The following is a 17,784-nucleotide window of genomic DNA, read 5'->3' as shown; positions in this document are numbered from 1 at the left end:
GGCAAACAGGAAATGTAATTCAAAAGTTCGCGGGGCTTTTCCTATTTACCTGCCCGCTGCATCCGAGTTCAGATTGCTGTCCAGAGCGGTCAGTGGTGCACTGTGGGATACCGCCCGGAGGCTAATAACGTTGATTTCCATCCACACTAACCGTAATCCGATATGTTAATATCGAATTTAGAGCTACTCCTCTCGTCGGGGAGGAGTACAGAAATTGATTTAAAAAGCCCTTTATATCGATATAAAGGGCGTTGTAGCGTGGACGGGTACAGCGATAAATTGATTTAACGCTCTTTAAATCGATTTAAACGCGTAGTGTACACCAGGCCTTAGCCAGACATGCATTATAAGCTGCCTAAGCCTACTCCATAGATTAAAACTATCCCACACTATTATCTCCTGGAAGGCCATGCTGTCACCAGTAGGAGAGAGAGGTGATCAAGGAGACAGCTGGTGGAAAGGACAGAGTTCCTCTAACTTCTTCATTCAAGAAATATCACCCTTCACATAGAGAAGTGCAGGGGATCTGTTAGAAGACAATGACTTCCAGAATATAGCTCATCTCTTTCATGATTCCAGAAGGACCCTTTCAAGAGGCTTCTTGAGGAAACTTTAACTTGGGCTATATAGTCTATATTCTCCAATACCTATGCAGATTAAAGTGACGATATGGGCTCTGATCTAGCACTCATCTCCCCCTACACACCCATCATGGCTGGGAAAATTTAAAAGGTGAAAAATTGATCCTGAACAAGTAGAAAAGATTATCTCTCCTCCAATACATTTTAAGCACCTGGTGTGATGGTCATTTTATTATGGCATGAAGGACAACTTTTAAACTATGAATGCTTCTCTGGCTCCAAAAATAAAGGATCCAAACAATACTGTTATAAAAAACTAATGAATTGCTACATAAAAACAAGACCTAAAATAACTACTGATTTAACTAAAAATGTCAAGGAAAATAGTAACCATACAAATGAAAGATGAGGGAAATAATTTCAACGCCACCGTCACCACCAGAAAGAGAGGAACTGAAGAATATAAAGGGGGGAAAGGTTAACCTTTCTATACCATTGTTGGTACTTTGGATCTGTAGCTTCAGAGATTCCAAGGTCAGAAGGGGTCATTGTGATCATCTAAACTGATCTCCTGTGTATTACAAGCTACAGAACTTCTGCAAAATAATCAATGTGAACATGCCACCCAAATGCTAGGCTGTGCTAGTATGCTCCTACGATCATGAAACACAACATATGATTGCCACATGCAAACTCATGCTTATAAAATTAAGAGTATGTCATGAATTATTAACTGTCTGCATAAAATATGCTGCAAAAAATCTTCAAATATGAGCTCAGACATGATCACACTATGTATCATCACTGGACATCTTTGGAAGTCACCTACTGCTCATGCATTGTGGTAGCCAGTTTCCTATGGTGCGCACAATTTAGTTCATGAATCAGAGGGTAAAATCAAGTCTAAGCCAGGAACTGAGCAAAAGTAATAATTTTTAGAGACCAACATGAAACTCACAGTAGTACAGAACAATGATAAAAATACTTTGGAATCCATAAGCACACACACTAGAAAAATTGTATGTAGTTATTAAGAACACACAATGTAATTTAAACAAGTACCTCTTTTACAGTCCTAGTAAAGTAAAAGATTAGGCTGAGAATAGTCATAAAAACGTGTGTGTATTTACCTGAGTGCTCAGACTTTCATCAGCAATCTCTAAATGTATGCTTCTTGACTGAAATACCAGCTCTGAAGTGGAGAATTCAAGTGGTGGCTGCAGTACTGTAGGAGAAAATCAAAAAGTTTATAGAGTATCTTGACAAATATTTTTGAAACTTTTCTTTAAAACTTTAATTCCAATTTACACATTCTTTAGACCTGAAGAAGATTTCTGTGTAGGTCAAAAGCTTGTCTCTTTCACCAACAGAAGTTAGTCCAGTAAAAGATATTACCTCACCCACCTTGTCTCTCTTCAGTATCCTGGGACCAACACAGCTATAAACAAATTCTTAAGCTGACAGATTCTCCCTTTCTTTTAAAACCTGTCCTCCCTTTCAGCATCTACACATTGCAAGCACAATTAATATAATGTAAATGTCTACTTGATTAGGACTCGCCACCATACAGGGATACAAAATTCTGTGACATTAATTGTGCACCCATCAACACATCAGTTGACAAAAGGGAAGTCAAGTTAGGTCAGGCTAAAAATCAGACTCATGTCTTTCCTTTATAACACTGATGCTATAAAAAGAAAGAATACTCTCTTCCTATTTCAGATTAACACAAAAGGGAGTCAGACTAGGTCCTGTGTGGACAAGGAGAAGTACTTTAGAAGTCCAATCAATGACTAAAAATAAACTTTGTAAACAGTGGACTGGGGTTTCTTTGAGCCCCATCTATTTTGTCACCACTAAATATTAATTTTCTGTTATGATGGATAATTCAAGTAGTATTAGCTTCATTTTTTTTTTAAATGGCTACTAAAAGTTTGATACATCTATTATTAGCTCCTTTATTTTTTTTAATCATTCTTAAATTTATTTAAATTTGTGATATTTTATGTAGATTTTGCTATTCACCAAAGAATACGTATAGATTTATCACAATGACATTACTTTTCATTTAATACAGTAAATTATCTTCTCCAGTGTCACAGTAAAAAAGGAAAAGACGTATGATTTATGACAAAGCATTAACTGCAGTCCATGAGTGGGGGAATTGGGTGCATGAGGGACAGTCCCTGGCTAGGGGAAATGGGTGCATGTGTGGCTCAGTGCCTGGGGGATAGTCCTCATCTTTGCAGGCAGGCTCCACGGCCATGCTCCCTGAGTGCTCAACCCAGCAGCAATCCCAGCAGCAGCATGGAAGTGAGAGTGGCAATACACAATGCCATGCTACACTTAAAATAACTTAACAGTGCCAATTTAAAATACTCCATGGTAGACATTTGCCAGTGTTGAAATGAAAGGTACTATATTGATTTGAATCATATTGCTGTCATATAACAAATACAAAACTTTTTTTTAAATAAAAAAAGATATCTGGGTAGTATATATATTATGTTGATGAGGCCCACATAACACAGAGCTGCATATGTGGCCCACAATGGTAAACAGGTTGAGAACTACTGGTCCAGAGGGTGGCTAGTCCATATCATGGTGTGACAAGCTAAAGCAGCTGCCCTAAAAGGGTTAAGGGATCACTGCCTATCCCTGCTGGGTCCACAAGGATCACAGAGAAAGGGTGCTAAACCCAAGCATTGAGAAGTCAAGGGGCCACAGGGACCCGTTGACAGCTTCCAGGATCCACGCAGAGCCAGGGCAGACAGGGAGCCTGCCTTAGCCCCACTGCGCCACCAACTGGAATTTTAATGGCCTGGTCAGAGGTGCTGACAGGAGTCGCCAGGGTCCCTTTTCGACCGGGCGTTCTGGCTGAAAACCGGATGCCTGGCAACCCAACTGCTGATAGAATGGTTCTGCTCTCAGACACACACATCCACAGTAGGATGCCATCAGCTTCTGATGTATCTGCAAACTGTAGCAATTCTGCTGCCAGGACTGTCTCAGGGTCTCAAACCCTGTCCAGGGTACTTTCAGGCCCAGGTAAGAAACAGGTGTTTTTGTTTTTTGTTTTTTATATAAAAAAATTACATACGTGTAGAAAATACACAGCCTCCCACCAACAGAAATGCATGACTAGTGACTAAGCATGGGAGACAGCATTTGTAGAATCAGGCCCTTAGATCTCAAAAAGCATGTGTTATCACATTCTGTTTTTCAGTGTGACATCTGAAAATAGCTAATCAATAACAAGTGTCATTTCTAAGGTGGTGTGATGGAATAAAGACATTAAGTCCTTCTCTCATAGCATAAAAACATGTTTTTCTATTTGCCTACAGTATATGAGCATGGCTTAGTAATATACTGAGTGTTCAGAACATTTATTTAATATTTGTCCCCCAGAAAGGATTTCTGTAAGGATATAATTAAATAGCCACAGAATAGAAGAAACTATAACCTAATTTATCAGCTACTTTCAGAGAAGTTTCCTTTGGCTTTTAAAATATTTGGATTGTGGCAACCTACAATTCTTTCAGACTACTTTTTAATGGTATTTATTATGCAATGGAATACCAAATTAAGATACATTTTGTAATAAGTCTAGTCTGAGTGTTTGTCTATATTTAGTAATATTGAGTAGAGTAGCAGTTTATTGAGTGTGATAGTGATTATATTTTACAGTTAAATATACGTTCTGTATTTGTAGGTGTGTAGGAGAAAAGAAGTCTTCAAAGAGTTAAGATTTAATTTCAAACCAAGCAATTTTATATTTGGAAGTGATTGTATTGATTACTGAAATGCATAATATACGAGGTATCAAAGGTATCTTTTACACATTAGAATATTATAAATGCTCACTGACAGTGTATCTGAACTATGAAGTCACAATTAAAAAAAAAAACAAAAAAAACCTTTGTTGCCAAGGGTTATATTCTACACTTCACTTCTTCTGCATATGAAAAGGGTGCACAGATATCCATAAGGTTTTATAAGAAAGATTGTCATTCATTATCAAGATGTACGGTCCCTTCCAGCCCTACATTTCTATGATTCTCTGATACTTAGTTTTTAGAAATGATAGCATTATAATTCCAGCCTCAAAGACATCCAAAAATACACATTTAAAATTGAGTGAATAGATGCAAGGATAAATTTTCCAATTATTTGATATTATAATAAATTAGACTAGTAAGTTCTACACTCAGTTCTTTAGCTTCTAATTTTTCCTTTGCTAAAGCTAGCAATAAACCCCTGAAAAAGAGTAATACAGAGCACACCACATGCACGTGCACACAGACACTTAATATTCCTAGTTTACGTACCAGTTGCTTGAACTGTACATAATGGAGCAGTCATAGATAGAATTTGAGGACGAGGAACAATTATGTGCTTTCCTGACCCAGAAGGTGTAGTAGCTGTAGTGCTTTGCTGAGAAGATAGAACCTGGCTGAAATTAACATTCACTGGAAGATTGAAGTCATATGCTGCCACCTAAAGAACAAAAATATAGTTGTGGTCATTTTCTCAAGGAGGGAAACAGCAAGTTTATGTAGTACTATAGTATTGATATCCCCATTTTAGCAGAATTATTAAAACAATTTTTGAGGAAATTAACTTGATGGCCTGATCATGGACCAGAGAAGTTAATGGGAGCTTCATCTATTGCCACATAGTGTCAGCCATCTTAAGTACCTAAAAGCCATACCTTTTTTCCCCCAAAGGAAGAATATAATGGGACAAAAATTACCAGAACTGTATATAGCTTAGCTCAGCTCCGCATGAGGCTTTTGGCACATTCTTATTTAAAAAGGTGTTTTGTTCCTTTTAAAGTATGATTGCAGACAAAAATTGAATTGGATTTCAGGCTATAATCAATAGCATACAGCCAAGAGAAAACAGGGCTGCACAGAGAAGCGGGCAAGTGGGGCAATTTGCCCTAGGCCCTGAGCCCCGTAGGAGACCCCATGAGAATATAGTATTCTATAATATGGCAACTTTTTTTCATGGAAGGGGTCCCCGAAATTCCTTTGAATCCTCTGGGCAGCCTTGAGAGAAAAGGCAGGCTCTAGCATGCCCTGAACACTAAACAATGAAGTGGAGAGCCTTGCTGACTGTAAAGCCCTATGAGAAGTTGGAATAGCATGAAATCCTTGTAGAAGAACCTCTTTCCTTGTCTGATCATCATTCTAGCAAGCCTTTGCCACAAAGCACTAACATTGTTTTACTCTGTTTAGAGTACCTAATCATCAAAGCACTGATATAATTACATCATTTTTGTAAAATGTTTAGGGTGATATTTAATAAGTAGGCCAAAAAGCAAATCATCTTCAAATGACTGCGTTTTGACTCTCACACTATCATATGTATTAAGTTCAGCAAATGGTTATGTGATTTTGTGAGACAAATGCTTGTTTGTTTTTTTGTTTTTTTTTGCTTTCTTTGTTGGTTAGGGGCTGTTTATTAGTTAGGGCAACCACCTAAATGCATTCAAGGTTTTTAAAATCTGCATAATATCTTGGTTAGTTTTTATTCACATAGTAAAAAAACTGAAATGCAGGATAAATGGATTCTGTATTACTGTGACCCTGCGTGTAACCTTAGTCAACTCAACCAGAAAAAGACTAGTGAATTATTCATAGCTTTTTGTTTGAAAGTGTGACATTTCTAGTATCTAGTTTCTGAGGAGCAATGTGACTATTAAACTACAAGGTGTGTTCAATATATTCAGAAGTCATTGCTATAAGAAATGATGGCTACCACAAGAGCAGGAAAGGTTTAGTGTGGTTCTGGCAGAAGCAGACAAATATGAAAGGATGCATCTCCAATGGGAAGGAAGGTTTCTGGCAAATGGGAGGCAAGTTGGGTGGGAGCAGACGTCCACAAGTGACCATGATGTCAGGGGAACAGATATTCAAGGAGAGAGGTAGGAGAAGGAACTGGCAGCTGCGAAGCAGGTCAAAGTTGGTTCTAACCCAGGGAGGGAGTTGGAAAGAGAGAGCAGATTAGAAATCTTTGAGAGTGGGCAAGTTGCAGAAGAGGCAGATGGGGTGCAAACGGAAAGGGAAGGAAGTGGAAGATGCTGAGGGGGGTGAGAGAGAGAAAATAGGGTGATAAAGGAGGAGACGACAGAGCCAAGAATGAATATATTCATCCTGAATATTTAAAGGGTCAATAAGGACCTGAAGCCTGAAAAAATTCCGTTTGGAAAGAGATGCTGGATTTGGATCCCTTTTCTTCTTCGTAGAAGTATACTTTTTTATTTGTATTTTACTTTAGATGAGTTAAATTAAAGAAGAAGCTAAAGCATGCTAGGGGGTACATACACTTCCAGATGCTGCCTTCAGTTCTGCCATACTGGGCAACACAGAGTTTTCAAAATTGTCTCCATTTAACATTAGTCAGCGCTATTGCTGCCAGCTATCAGCTACTGCATTAACTGCCAGCCTGCAACCACCAGAGGGTTGTATATTTTAAGCATATTCTAGCATGCCTTGCCTTGTAATGAGTGAGCTGCCCTCTGCCAGGTAGACAATAATATACTCACTGCAAAATAGCTGCTCCGATGGTATAGCACAATTACACAGAATGACTGGGAGGGTAGGGGGGGAGAAATAAAATGAAGATAAAATGAAAAAGAATACATTCAAATAAAAACTCAGCTCATGAAAGCAGCACCCGGTAATTGTTTATAAACTTAAGGTTCCCTTGGGCTTGTTTCCCTATAAAATCGTTAAAAATGATACACTCACTATGTTCACTATGAATCATTGCAACAGCCCTATTAATTCCAGTCTTGAGCATCATTTTTGCAAACATTTGGCTCTATAGTTTAAAAGGTGACAAGGCTGGAAGCATTTTTAAACATACATAATTTGTAAACCTCCAGTTGTATCTACTACTGGTATTTCTGATCCTCACTCAACACCTGATTTTTTAAATCTTTACTTATTAGAGATGATCCAGAATTTTCCATGCAAGTGGTTTTTCTAACAGAAAATTAGGCTTTTCAACTCAATAAAAACTTTTGCAAAAAGCGTCTGCTGTCCATGGGAAACTGGTTTTTCTTTGAAAAAACAGACACTGAAAACCTTTCAGTCAAAAACTTGTTTGTTTTTTTAAATTTTCCATTAAAAAATTCAAACTATTTCCTGACCAGCACTATTTTTTTATGCAAGTAGCCTGTACCCATAAATACCCCCAATGAATTAAATGATTACTTGTGTGAATAAAGGGCTTGGGGGGTTGTGTTTCTGTGTGCCATGTACAGCACAGAGCACACTGTCAGCACTTAAATGATAAACAGTAGATGCATCCATGTTTCTGAAATATCATACTTTTGACATAAGATGTGACAATCCAATGGAGGAGACTATAACCTTTAACTGTCATATTTAAGAAGGGTTTAATAATCTAAAAATGAAATAACAAATGGTTTAATTACATATTATAAGATTTTTCTTCCAACAGCAAGACTATTATTAAAGCAGAATGAAAACGGCTATAGATGCTTCAGGTAAGTACTCATATTGCTAATATCACAAATTATATCAATTGCTGGCAATAGTTGTAAAAAAGCAATAGCAGTCTGAACAAATATTAAAAATCACTTTTCAGTAACACTGAACAACAATTCAGATGACAACTATAATTGAATATTACAATGAATTAAATACAGTAGCTTTATGTTCAGAGTTCTTTCTGCCACTAGCACAGATCCCTCTGTGCATGTGCACTAAGTTTATCACTGCACCATCTAGCAGTGCCAGTATCTCCACTTCTACCCTTAAGCCACCCTAGGATTTGCCACAGGGAAAAAGTTACCACAGCAAGTACTGTGGTACTGGGAATAGAGTGCCAGGTTGCACATTCAATTCCTCCTTCACGTAGGTTCTTTTTATTCTGATTTTTAATTATTTCATCTTGAAGCACTCTGGGAAGAAATGCTTGGCCTCCTTACCATCACCCCATCAGAAAAAGAACGGTCCATCTTCGGTGGCTAAAGAAAGCATGGGGTCAGGAGTCACGCCCTAGAGCAGTGGTTCTCAACTATGGGTATGTGTACCCCTGGGGGTACTCGGAGGTCTTCTGGGGATACATCAACTCATCTAGATATTTGCCTAGTTTAACAGGCTAGATAAAAAGCACTAGCGAAGTCAATACAAACTAAAATTTCATACAATGACTTGTTTAGACTGCTCTATATACACTATACACTGAAATGTAAGTGTACTATTTATATTTTAATTGCTTTATTTTATAATTATATGGTAAAAATGAGAAAGTAAGCAATTTTTCAGTAATAGTTTGCAATGACACTTGTGTATTTTTATGACTGATTTTGTAAGCAAGTAGTTTTTAAGTGAGGTAAAACTTCAAGGCATGTAAAACAAATCAGACTCCTGAAAGGAGTATAGTAGTCTGGAAAGGTTCAGAGCCACTGTCCTAGAGAGTGGAAACAGGCCCTCATTACAACTGCAATGTTACTATCACACAAGTTCTATGTCAGAAGCAAGGGGGAGAGCTGCCAGCACAGATTTCTGATGACAGCTGTACCCAAGACAAATGTGTTTCAGTTATAGATGCACTTATGTACTTTCAGACTGTTGAGCTGAGTAAAAAACATTAAAACTGTAGCCCTAAGTATTTCTATCAAATACTTGACAGGATTTGAGCTAATTCATTTTAAGATAAGTCTGTCTAAATTTAGAACCTGGAGGTGAAATTGTTATCTGTTATCAGGGTGTGTGTGTACACGCATGCACATGCGCACACCCCCCTCTACCCCGATATAATGTGACCCAATATAACATGAATTCGGATATAACGCGGTAAAGCAGTGCTCCAGGGGGGGGGCAGAGCTGTGCACTCCAGCGGATCAAAGCAAGTTCAATATAATGCGGTTTCACCTATAACGTGGCAAGATTTTTTGGCTCCTGAGGACAGCGTTATATCAGGGTACAGGTATATGTATGTATGTGTATATATAAATAAATTGTTTAATAGAAGTCCATAGACAGTCAAGGGCAGACAAATTAAAAAAACAAATATTTCATTTTACACTAAAAATTTAAGTGAACTAAAATATTAATGTTACGATCATTCTCCTCTACCTCTCAATCCCCACACAGAGCAAACCTGCAAAACGAAACCTTTCCTTCTCAAACAGAAAGAGGGGAATCAGCTGCCTCTTGGCCGGAACCATGCAGAGAACACCCCACCCCATGACACCAGAACTGGGGAGGCCAGGGAGCCATTGTCCCCTTCCCCCACTTTTTAACAAAAGAAACAATCACAGAATTAATGTCCCTCGCAGATATATCCCCTCCAGATATTCCCCCCCTCGCACCCCCACTCAGAATAACAGATTCTGCCGGGAAGGCACTGCAATTACACGTTCCACCTACCATGGGCTGCTATGGTGCCAGAAGAGAGGGCAGCTGGTTCACTGCCCTCTCCCCTACTTCTATAAAGGTTCTGTCACCCTTGCCCCACACACACACTCTGGGGGGCATTAGGCCCAAGTGGTACCTCCTTCCCCTTACCCCTGGGAAATCTGCAGAGAAAGGAATCAGAGGCACAGACTCCAGACCACAGAAGTGGAAGCAGCCCAAACAAAGACCTTGGAACCTCTCAACATTCTGAGAACTTTCTACAGTTACTAGTTAATATGTTTTTCATCCATAACATTGAGTGGAACATACCACACTTAACAAATTATAGTCCATTTGATGTGTTATACATTCTCCACCTCTAAAATGTGGATAAGGATGCTTACCTCCTTTATGAAGCACTATATAAGAGTAAGTGTTTATTATGTACACTAATTCAGAGTGTAAAATGAGGCCAAATAAAAAGAATGGATTTATTTCAGATTATGTAAAAGAAACTCAGAATTTTATTATACAATCACATCACACTTTTAGCAAGTGTTTATTTACTCTGTTTTTTAATTATTACATCCATAGTCCATTATAATTAAGGCTGTGAGTCTGTCACAGAGGGCATGGATTCCGTGAGTTTCCAGGACCTCTGTGACTTCTGCAGTTGGCAGGTGCGACTTACCCCAGGGTCACTTGAGCACTCTGGCAGCCCCGGGGCCAGCCACACCACCCCCACACAACAGTGGCGGTCCTGGGCTGCCCCACCGCCAGCAGCAGCTGCTGCTGCAGTCCCAAGCCAGCAGGGCTGATCCCTAGCCAGCAGCAGCTGCCGCGGTCCCACGCTGCCCCTCTCCCCTGAGCACCAGCAGGCACCCCAGAGACCCCTCCTCCAGAACAGCAGCTGTGCCCCGGAAGCCCCCCACAACACCAAATATTTAGTCAGGGGTATTTATAGTACAAGTCATGGACAGGTCATGGCACCGTGAATTTTTGTTTACTGCCCGTGACTGTCCATGACTTTTACTAAAAATGCCCATGACTAAATCTTAGCCTTAATTATAATAAAATCTAAATTAACAATTATGTGACATTACTTTGTTGCTTCTTATTAATACTGACAGATTTTCAAGTAGGAGGAAGAACACATATAAAAAAGTTTTTGATCATTAATGGTGATTTTAAACTGAAAAATGTTTCCAAGAGAATGCAGTTACAAAAGGATGCCCTTGTAAATGAAATGTATATGTCGAGGGATCTTACTGGTAAAATAAAAGAGCATATCTTCAAGCTTGACAATACAAAATTTAAAATATACCCCTACTCACTGAAAGTTCCATCAATCTCTTTTCCCATTTTGTTTTACATAGCCTATACTACTTTATCCTTTCCCAAGTTTCCAGAAATTCAGCTTCACCCTTTCTACAAACAACCAGTTTTAAAAATTGACCCTAAATCTGTGCTCACTTATGCAGGATGCAATTTCATTGATTTGCATCTGGCACATTTAAAAAGATAAATAAATAAATAGATCAGCAGTTAGAACAGGGGTCGGCAACCTTTCAGAAGTGGTATGTTGAGTCTCCATTTATTCATTCTAATTTAAGGTTTCATGTGCCAGTAATACATTTTAACATTTTTAGAAAGTCTCTTTCTATTAGTCTATAATATATAACTAAACTATTGTTGTATGTAAAGTAAATAAGGTTTTTAAAATGTTTAAGAAGCTTCATTTAAAATTAAATTAAAATGCAGAGCTCCCTAGAACTGGTGGCCAGGACCCGGGCAGCATGAGTGCCACTGAAAATCAGCTCGCGTGCTGCCTTTGGCACTCGTGCCAAAGGTTGCCTACTCCGGAGTTAAAAGATACTGAATCAAAATATGAAATCCTGGCTCCACTGGAGTCAAGAGGAGTTTTGCCACTGACATCAGTGGGGCCAGAATCTCTCTCACAGGATATGTCTACACTTCAAATAAAAACCCACAGCTGGCCCATGTCAACTGACTCAGGCTCCCAGGGCTCAGGCTGCAGGGCTACTTAATTGCAGCATAGACTTCAGCTCTTCAGCTCGAGCTTTGGGACCACCCCCCACATCTCACAGGGTCCTAGATCCTGGACTCCAACCCAGAACTCTGCACCACAATTAAACAGCCCCACAATCTAAGATCCGAAAACCCAAGTCAGTTGATGCTCCAGCCAGGGATGTCTCTCTGCAGTGTAGACATACCCACAGAGTATATAGACATAGTGAAGCATGCTAGTCCGTTTGGGATCTTTGTAAAAATAAGTGAACAAAACTTTCAATAGACAAACAGAAATGAAAATCTCACACTAACTCGATATAAGATATAGCACTGAGTCATACCATGTCTGTAATTGAAAAGGTAGTCCTGTGGGGGGTTGACTGATGTTAGACTAAATCTCAGAGGATAAATTGAATGTGACCAATTGCACAAAATAGCAAAAAAATCATATTAGCTCCACCACAAGAGGTTTGGTAACTTCAGAATGGTCCTTGGTAAAAGCAGAGAGATTTTCCAGGATATTGGCATCTTAGGATGTCGACACTGTAGCACCATAGTATAGATGGTTCCTACATCAACAGAAGGGTTTTTTTTTTCATCTATGTAGTTAATTCATATAAGCAGGAGGCAGTAGCTAGGTTGATGGAAGAATTCTAAGGAAGGATCTCATTAAATGTAGATCAGGCCTTATTCACCCCATCAATAGCAAATACACATTATATGCATAAGGAATCTATTGTTTTACTTGTAAAGATTAGAACAAACTCATTCAGTAGAGAGAGCCAAATTCCATTTTCAATTATGGTTAGTAGGCTAGTTTAACAACACAGATTATATACTACTTCCTCAGTCCACGGCAAACATCCACCAATGTCAATAGGAGGCTTGCACAAAGATCCAGAGTAGAATATGGCCTTTATAACTTGCGGCTATTATATATCATGTGTTTAGCATCTTGTTTTGGCATTCAGCATCAGTAGGGTCACCTGTAAGACTAAATACTTCTGCCCTTTGTTTCTCTTCCTTCTCCATCTTCTTTCTTTTCCTTGTCTTATCACCCCCTCATAGCAAATTCTCAACTCTATGGGCTCTACTTCCACCCTCTCCTTCATTCGATCCAATAACACCATTACTAATTAAATAATAGTGTTTATATTAACATGTCGTCATTGGGCTTTAGAGTTGATACCTCTGTGAGATTAATAGGGGGCAAGGGAGTTCACACCCATGTCCTTGTGTCAGCCTGCCTGCAAATTCAGGATAAGACTAATCAGTTTGTCTGGAAGGTTCTCTACAACTCTGAGGACTAGAAATTATTTATTAATTTTTTTAATGAAAGCTTAGATTCTGTACAAACCAAGTATGCCACACAGACCATATATATGAGATCTCTCTCTCTCTCTCTGCTAGATATTTAAAATCCATGAGTTACAGCAAATATAAGACACTGTTTCCCAAAGATTGAGAATATGAAGCCTACTGGAAAAGTATTTTAACAACTTTGAAAATCCTTCTCTATCAAAATTAAACCAAAACAAATTTAAGCTTTGTTACAGAAGTGAAATCTGTAGACTTCTCACATTAAATTAACAAACGCATTCTTAAAGAAACCTGGGATAAATATAGCAGGGACAGTATAAAAGAGGTAATAAGATTCTCTTGTTGTCCCGCTCTGTTAGCAGCATTTAAAACATTGCAGGGAATTGCACATAAATTACTGCTGACTCATTGGAGCAGGAGAGATTCATTAGACTCTACCATGAATGTAAGGGAGATGAAAACAGCCCGCTGGGAAAGGACGGTAGGGTCTCAGAGAGGCCCTAAAGGAAAGGAACCAAGTAGCCAAGTCTGAGAAAGCAGAGGTGGTTATTTATGTAAATGTTATTTTCTAATGACCCTTTTGGAAACAATGGATGCCCTTTTCTTAAAGCCTTAGAAGGAGTGATATTTTGCCTCCTCCCCAAAATCATTGCACCTCCAAGCTTATTTCAAATAGAAATGGGGTGAGGGGGAGGGAGACTTCAGCCAATGCACAAGGCTCCTCAGCTACAGCACTGAATCCAAACGAGGTGTGCTTGTTTGTAATTGCCAACATGCACATGTCTTTCAGCTCACTATTCTCCAAAACATGTGGAGTTGGTTAGATCCTAGTGCCTTAGGTAGGGTGACCAAGTGTCTGGTTTTTGACCAGAGCACCCAGTCAAAAAGGGACCCTGGCGGCTCCGGTCAGCACTGCCAATTGGGCCATTAAAAATTCAGTCAGTGGTGCTGCCTGGCTAAGGCAGGCTCATCCTTACCTGTTCTGACACCACGCTGAACCCCGGAAGTGGCCAACAGCTCTGGCTCCAGGTGGGAGTCAAGGGGCTCCATGCATTGCCACCACCCTGACTCCAAACTCCCATTGGCCAGTTCCCGGCCAATAGGAGTTGGGGAGGTAGTGCCTACGGATAACAGCAGCACACAGAGCTGCCTGCATGCCTCCGCCTAAGAGCCAGACCTGCTGCTGGCCACTTCTGGGGCACAGCGTGGTCCACATTGCCAGGACAGGCAGGAAGCCTGCCTTAGCCCCCTCCTCTCCCACTGTGCCACTGACCAGGAGCCACCGGAAGTATGCCTGCACCCCAATCCCCTGTCGCAGCCCTGAGCGCACCCCCAACCTCAAGCCACCTCCTACACCCCAAACCCCTCCTCCCTGGCCCCATCCCAGAGCCAGCACTCCCAGCCCAGAGCCCCCTGCCTCAACCCACAGCACTCTCCCACACACCGAATCCTTCAGCCCCATCCCCCCAGCCTAGAGCCCCCTCCTGCGCTCCAAACCCCTCATCCCTGGACCCAGTCCACAGCCTGCACCCCCTCCAAAACCCCAACCCTCTCCCACATTCCAAATCTCTTGGCCCCACCCCATAGCCCCCTCCTGCACCCCAAACCCCTCACCTTCAACCCCACCTGAGAGCTCACACCCCCATCCGGAGCACTAACCCCCTCCAGTACCCCAACTCACTGCCCCATCTCAAAGACCCCTCCCGCATCCTGAACCCCTCATTTCTGGCTCCACCTCAAAGCCCGCACCCCCAGTTATACCCCACCACACACTTCAACCCCCTGTCCCAGCCCAGGGAAAATGAGTAAGGGTGGAGGAGACGAATCCCCAGGGGAAGGGGAATGTAGTGAATGGGAGAGGGGTGAGGGGAGCCTCGGGGAAGGGGCAGAGCTAGGGTGTTCAGTTTTGTGCGATTAGAAAGTTGGCAATCCTACCCTTAGGGTATGTCTAGACAGCAAAGAAAAACGTGGCTGGCCTGTGCCAGCCAGCTCGGGCTCCCAGAACTGGGGCTACAGGGCTGTTTCACTGCTGTGCAAACTTCTGGGCTTGGGCTGGAGCCCAAGTTTGGGACTGCCCAGGCTCCAGCCCAAGCACGGAATTCTATGCAGCAGTGAAATAGCCCCACAGCCAGAGCCCTGCAAGCTCAAATCAGCTGGCACAGACCAGCCGCGGATGTCTAGTTGCTGTGTAGAAATGTCCTCAGTTTCTAAAACAGTGGTAAACGTGGGTTATATTACTTTATCATCCGCACCTAATGGGTCATTTTTCTAATGAAGAACAGACTCATGAGAGCTACCCAAATCTGCAATTCACTCTCCTCAAACGAGTCCATCAGAGGCCAAATTTCTCAACTTTCAGGGCATGTTGCGAAACTCCTGTATTTTCAGAGACATTTAGGGAGGTAAGAGTTGTGATGACAGCAAATTTGTTGAGCAATTTGTTGGAAGAGGCTGATATTTTGAGAAACGTTTCTTCCCCCGCTCCCTTTGATTGTGCATATTTTACATTTTTTTTTAAAAGTGCTTGGAGAAATAGATTTAAACTTTTCATAGGACTATGAAGTAAAAAGTGTGTAACAGTTACACAGACGTGACTTCAGAATTTATTTTCTTAACAACGACATAGTTTCGAGAAAATAATTCCAAGGCCACTATGGTTTGCTGGTTTTAACTACTCAGTACTTTTGTTACACAAAATATGTAGGATATCTATTTTCTCTAATCTTAGAAAACAGATTAAATGCATCATTTAAAGTTATTGTCATTACAACTGCCATATAAACTTACTTCTTTTGGTGTGAAGTACAACAAACATTGCAGAGTTGACTTTCCCTCTAACTCCACAGAATACAAATACAGCCTCAGAGAACAATAATCAACCACTGTCAAATAAAATACAGAGATAGTTATATGTTACAATAGTATACTCAAACCTTTGCAAAAGCTACCATATTACAAACTGATTACCAATATGGGTAGATATAATTTCCTTTGTAATTAGGGCTGTCGATTAATCGCAGTTAACTCTCACGATTAACTCAAAAAAGTTAATTGCAATTAATCACACTTTTAAATCGCACTGTTAAACAATAATTAGAATTTAATAAATATTTTTGGATGTTTTTCTACATTTTCAAAAATATTGATTTCAATTACAAATACAGAATACAAAGTGTACAGTGTTCGCTTTATATTATTTTTATTACAAATATTTCCACCATAAAAATTATAAAGAAATAGCATGTGCACGCCCGTTCTCACTTTCAGGTCGCATTGTAAACAAGAAGCAGGCAGCATTATCTACTGCAAATGTAACCAGACTTGTTTATCTGAGCGACTGGCTGAACAAGAAGGAGGACTGAATGGACTTGTAGACTCTAAAGTTTTACATTGTTTTATTTTTTAATACAGTTACTTTTTGTGCATAATTCTACATTCATAAGTTCAACTCTCAACATAAAGAGATTGCACTACAGTACTTGTATTAAGTGAAGTGAAAGACATTTATTTACAGTGAAAATATTTATTATAAAAAATAAATATAAAGTGAGCACCGTGCACTTTGTATGCGGTGTTGTAATTGAAATTAATATACTTGAAAAAGTAAAAAAACGTCCTAAAATATTTATATAAATGGTATTCTATTATTGTTTAATCATGCAATTTGATTAATCACGCCATTAATTTTAATAGCTTGACAGCCCTAATCGCACAATTAATTTTTTAATAAGGCAACAGCCCTATTTGTAATGTATTATGGCTGAATTCACTATTTCTTACTTGTAAGATACAGTCTAATCCTAGCTCAAAGATTTTCCTATCTACTCGCTAAAGCCGTGGTACTGGAGTCAATGCATGACATACCCCATGCACATGCCAGCTGTTTATGCCTGAATCTCTAGAACGTCCACCATTTAGTTCCTGGATTACATAAGGAAGCTCCCCAACAAGCCTATTAAAATTTATATTTAAAAAAAGAAAAGAAAAAAAAAACACATGAACATTAAGTATCCTACTGCTGTTATGTTATTGGGCTACTACAGCTCATTGGTGTTTCTAAACTCTTTTTTCATTGTCATAACATTAATCAGGTTTTGTTTTCTCCCCCCCCCCCCGAAGGATTTTGAGGCCAGGACCACACTAAAAAGTTAGGTCAACCCAGCTATGTCACTCAAGGACATGAAAAATCCAGCCCCTGAGCAATGTAGTTAACCTGACCTAACAGAAGAATTCTTCAGTCAACTAGTGACCACCTCTCCAGGAGGTGGACTAACTAACTAACTAACAGCGACACAAGAACCCCTCCTGTTGCCGTAGCAAGTGTCTACACTGAGGATATTTCTACACTGCAACATAAGCCTTTGCATGAACCCAGGCTCATGCCTAACCCCCCTTGCAGCTACACTGTAATTGCACTATCACAGGACTTGGACCCAGGATCCCAGGACACTGCAGGGCTGGAGGGTCCAAGCTCG

General features: G+C 40.1%; 1 protein-coding gene across 3 annotated transcripts in view; it reads right to left on the bottom strand.

Moving 5' to 3' along the window:
- CFAP47 (cilia and flagella associated protein 47) overlaps positions 1–17,784 on the bottom strand; it is a 761,390-nt gene that overhangs the window by 653,033 nt on the left and 90,573 nt on the right. For all 3 annotated transcript variants that reach the window (XM_032799255.2, XM_075059737.1, XM_075059740.1), the window contains exons 21-23: positions 16,097–16,191; positions 4,910–5,078; positions 1,712–1,806 (exon numbers count right to left, since the gene is read on the bottom strand). In XM_032799255.2, the coding sequence (XP_032655146.1) occupies positions 1,712–1,806; positions 4,910–5,078; positions 16,097–16,191 (359 nt within the window). The remainder of the gene's footprint in view (positions 1–1,711; positions 1,807–4,909; positions 5,079–16,096; positions 16,192–17,784) is intronic.

Source organism: Chelonoidis abingdonii, chromosome 1 (assembly GCF_003597395.2).
Source record: "Chelonoidis abingdonii isolate Lonesome George chromosome 1, CheloAbing_2.0, whole genome shotgun sequence".
Taxonomy (NCBI): domain Eukaryota; kingdom Metazoa; phylum Chordata; order Testudines; family Testudinidae; genus Chelonoidis; species Chelonoidis abingdonii.
The sequence above is the reverse complement of the archived record's forward strand: the minus strand, read 5'-3'. Positions and strand labels throughout refer to the sequence as shown.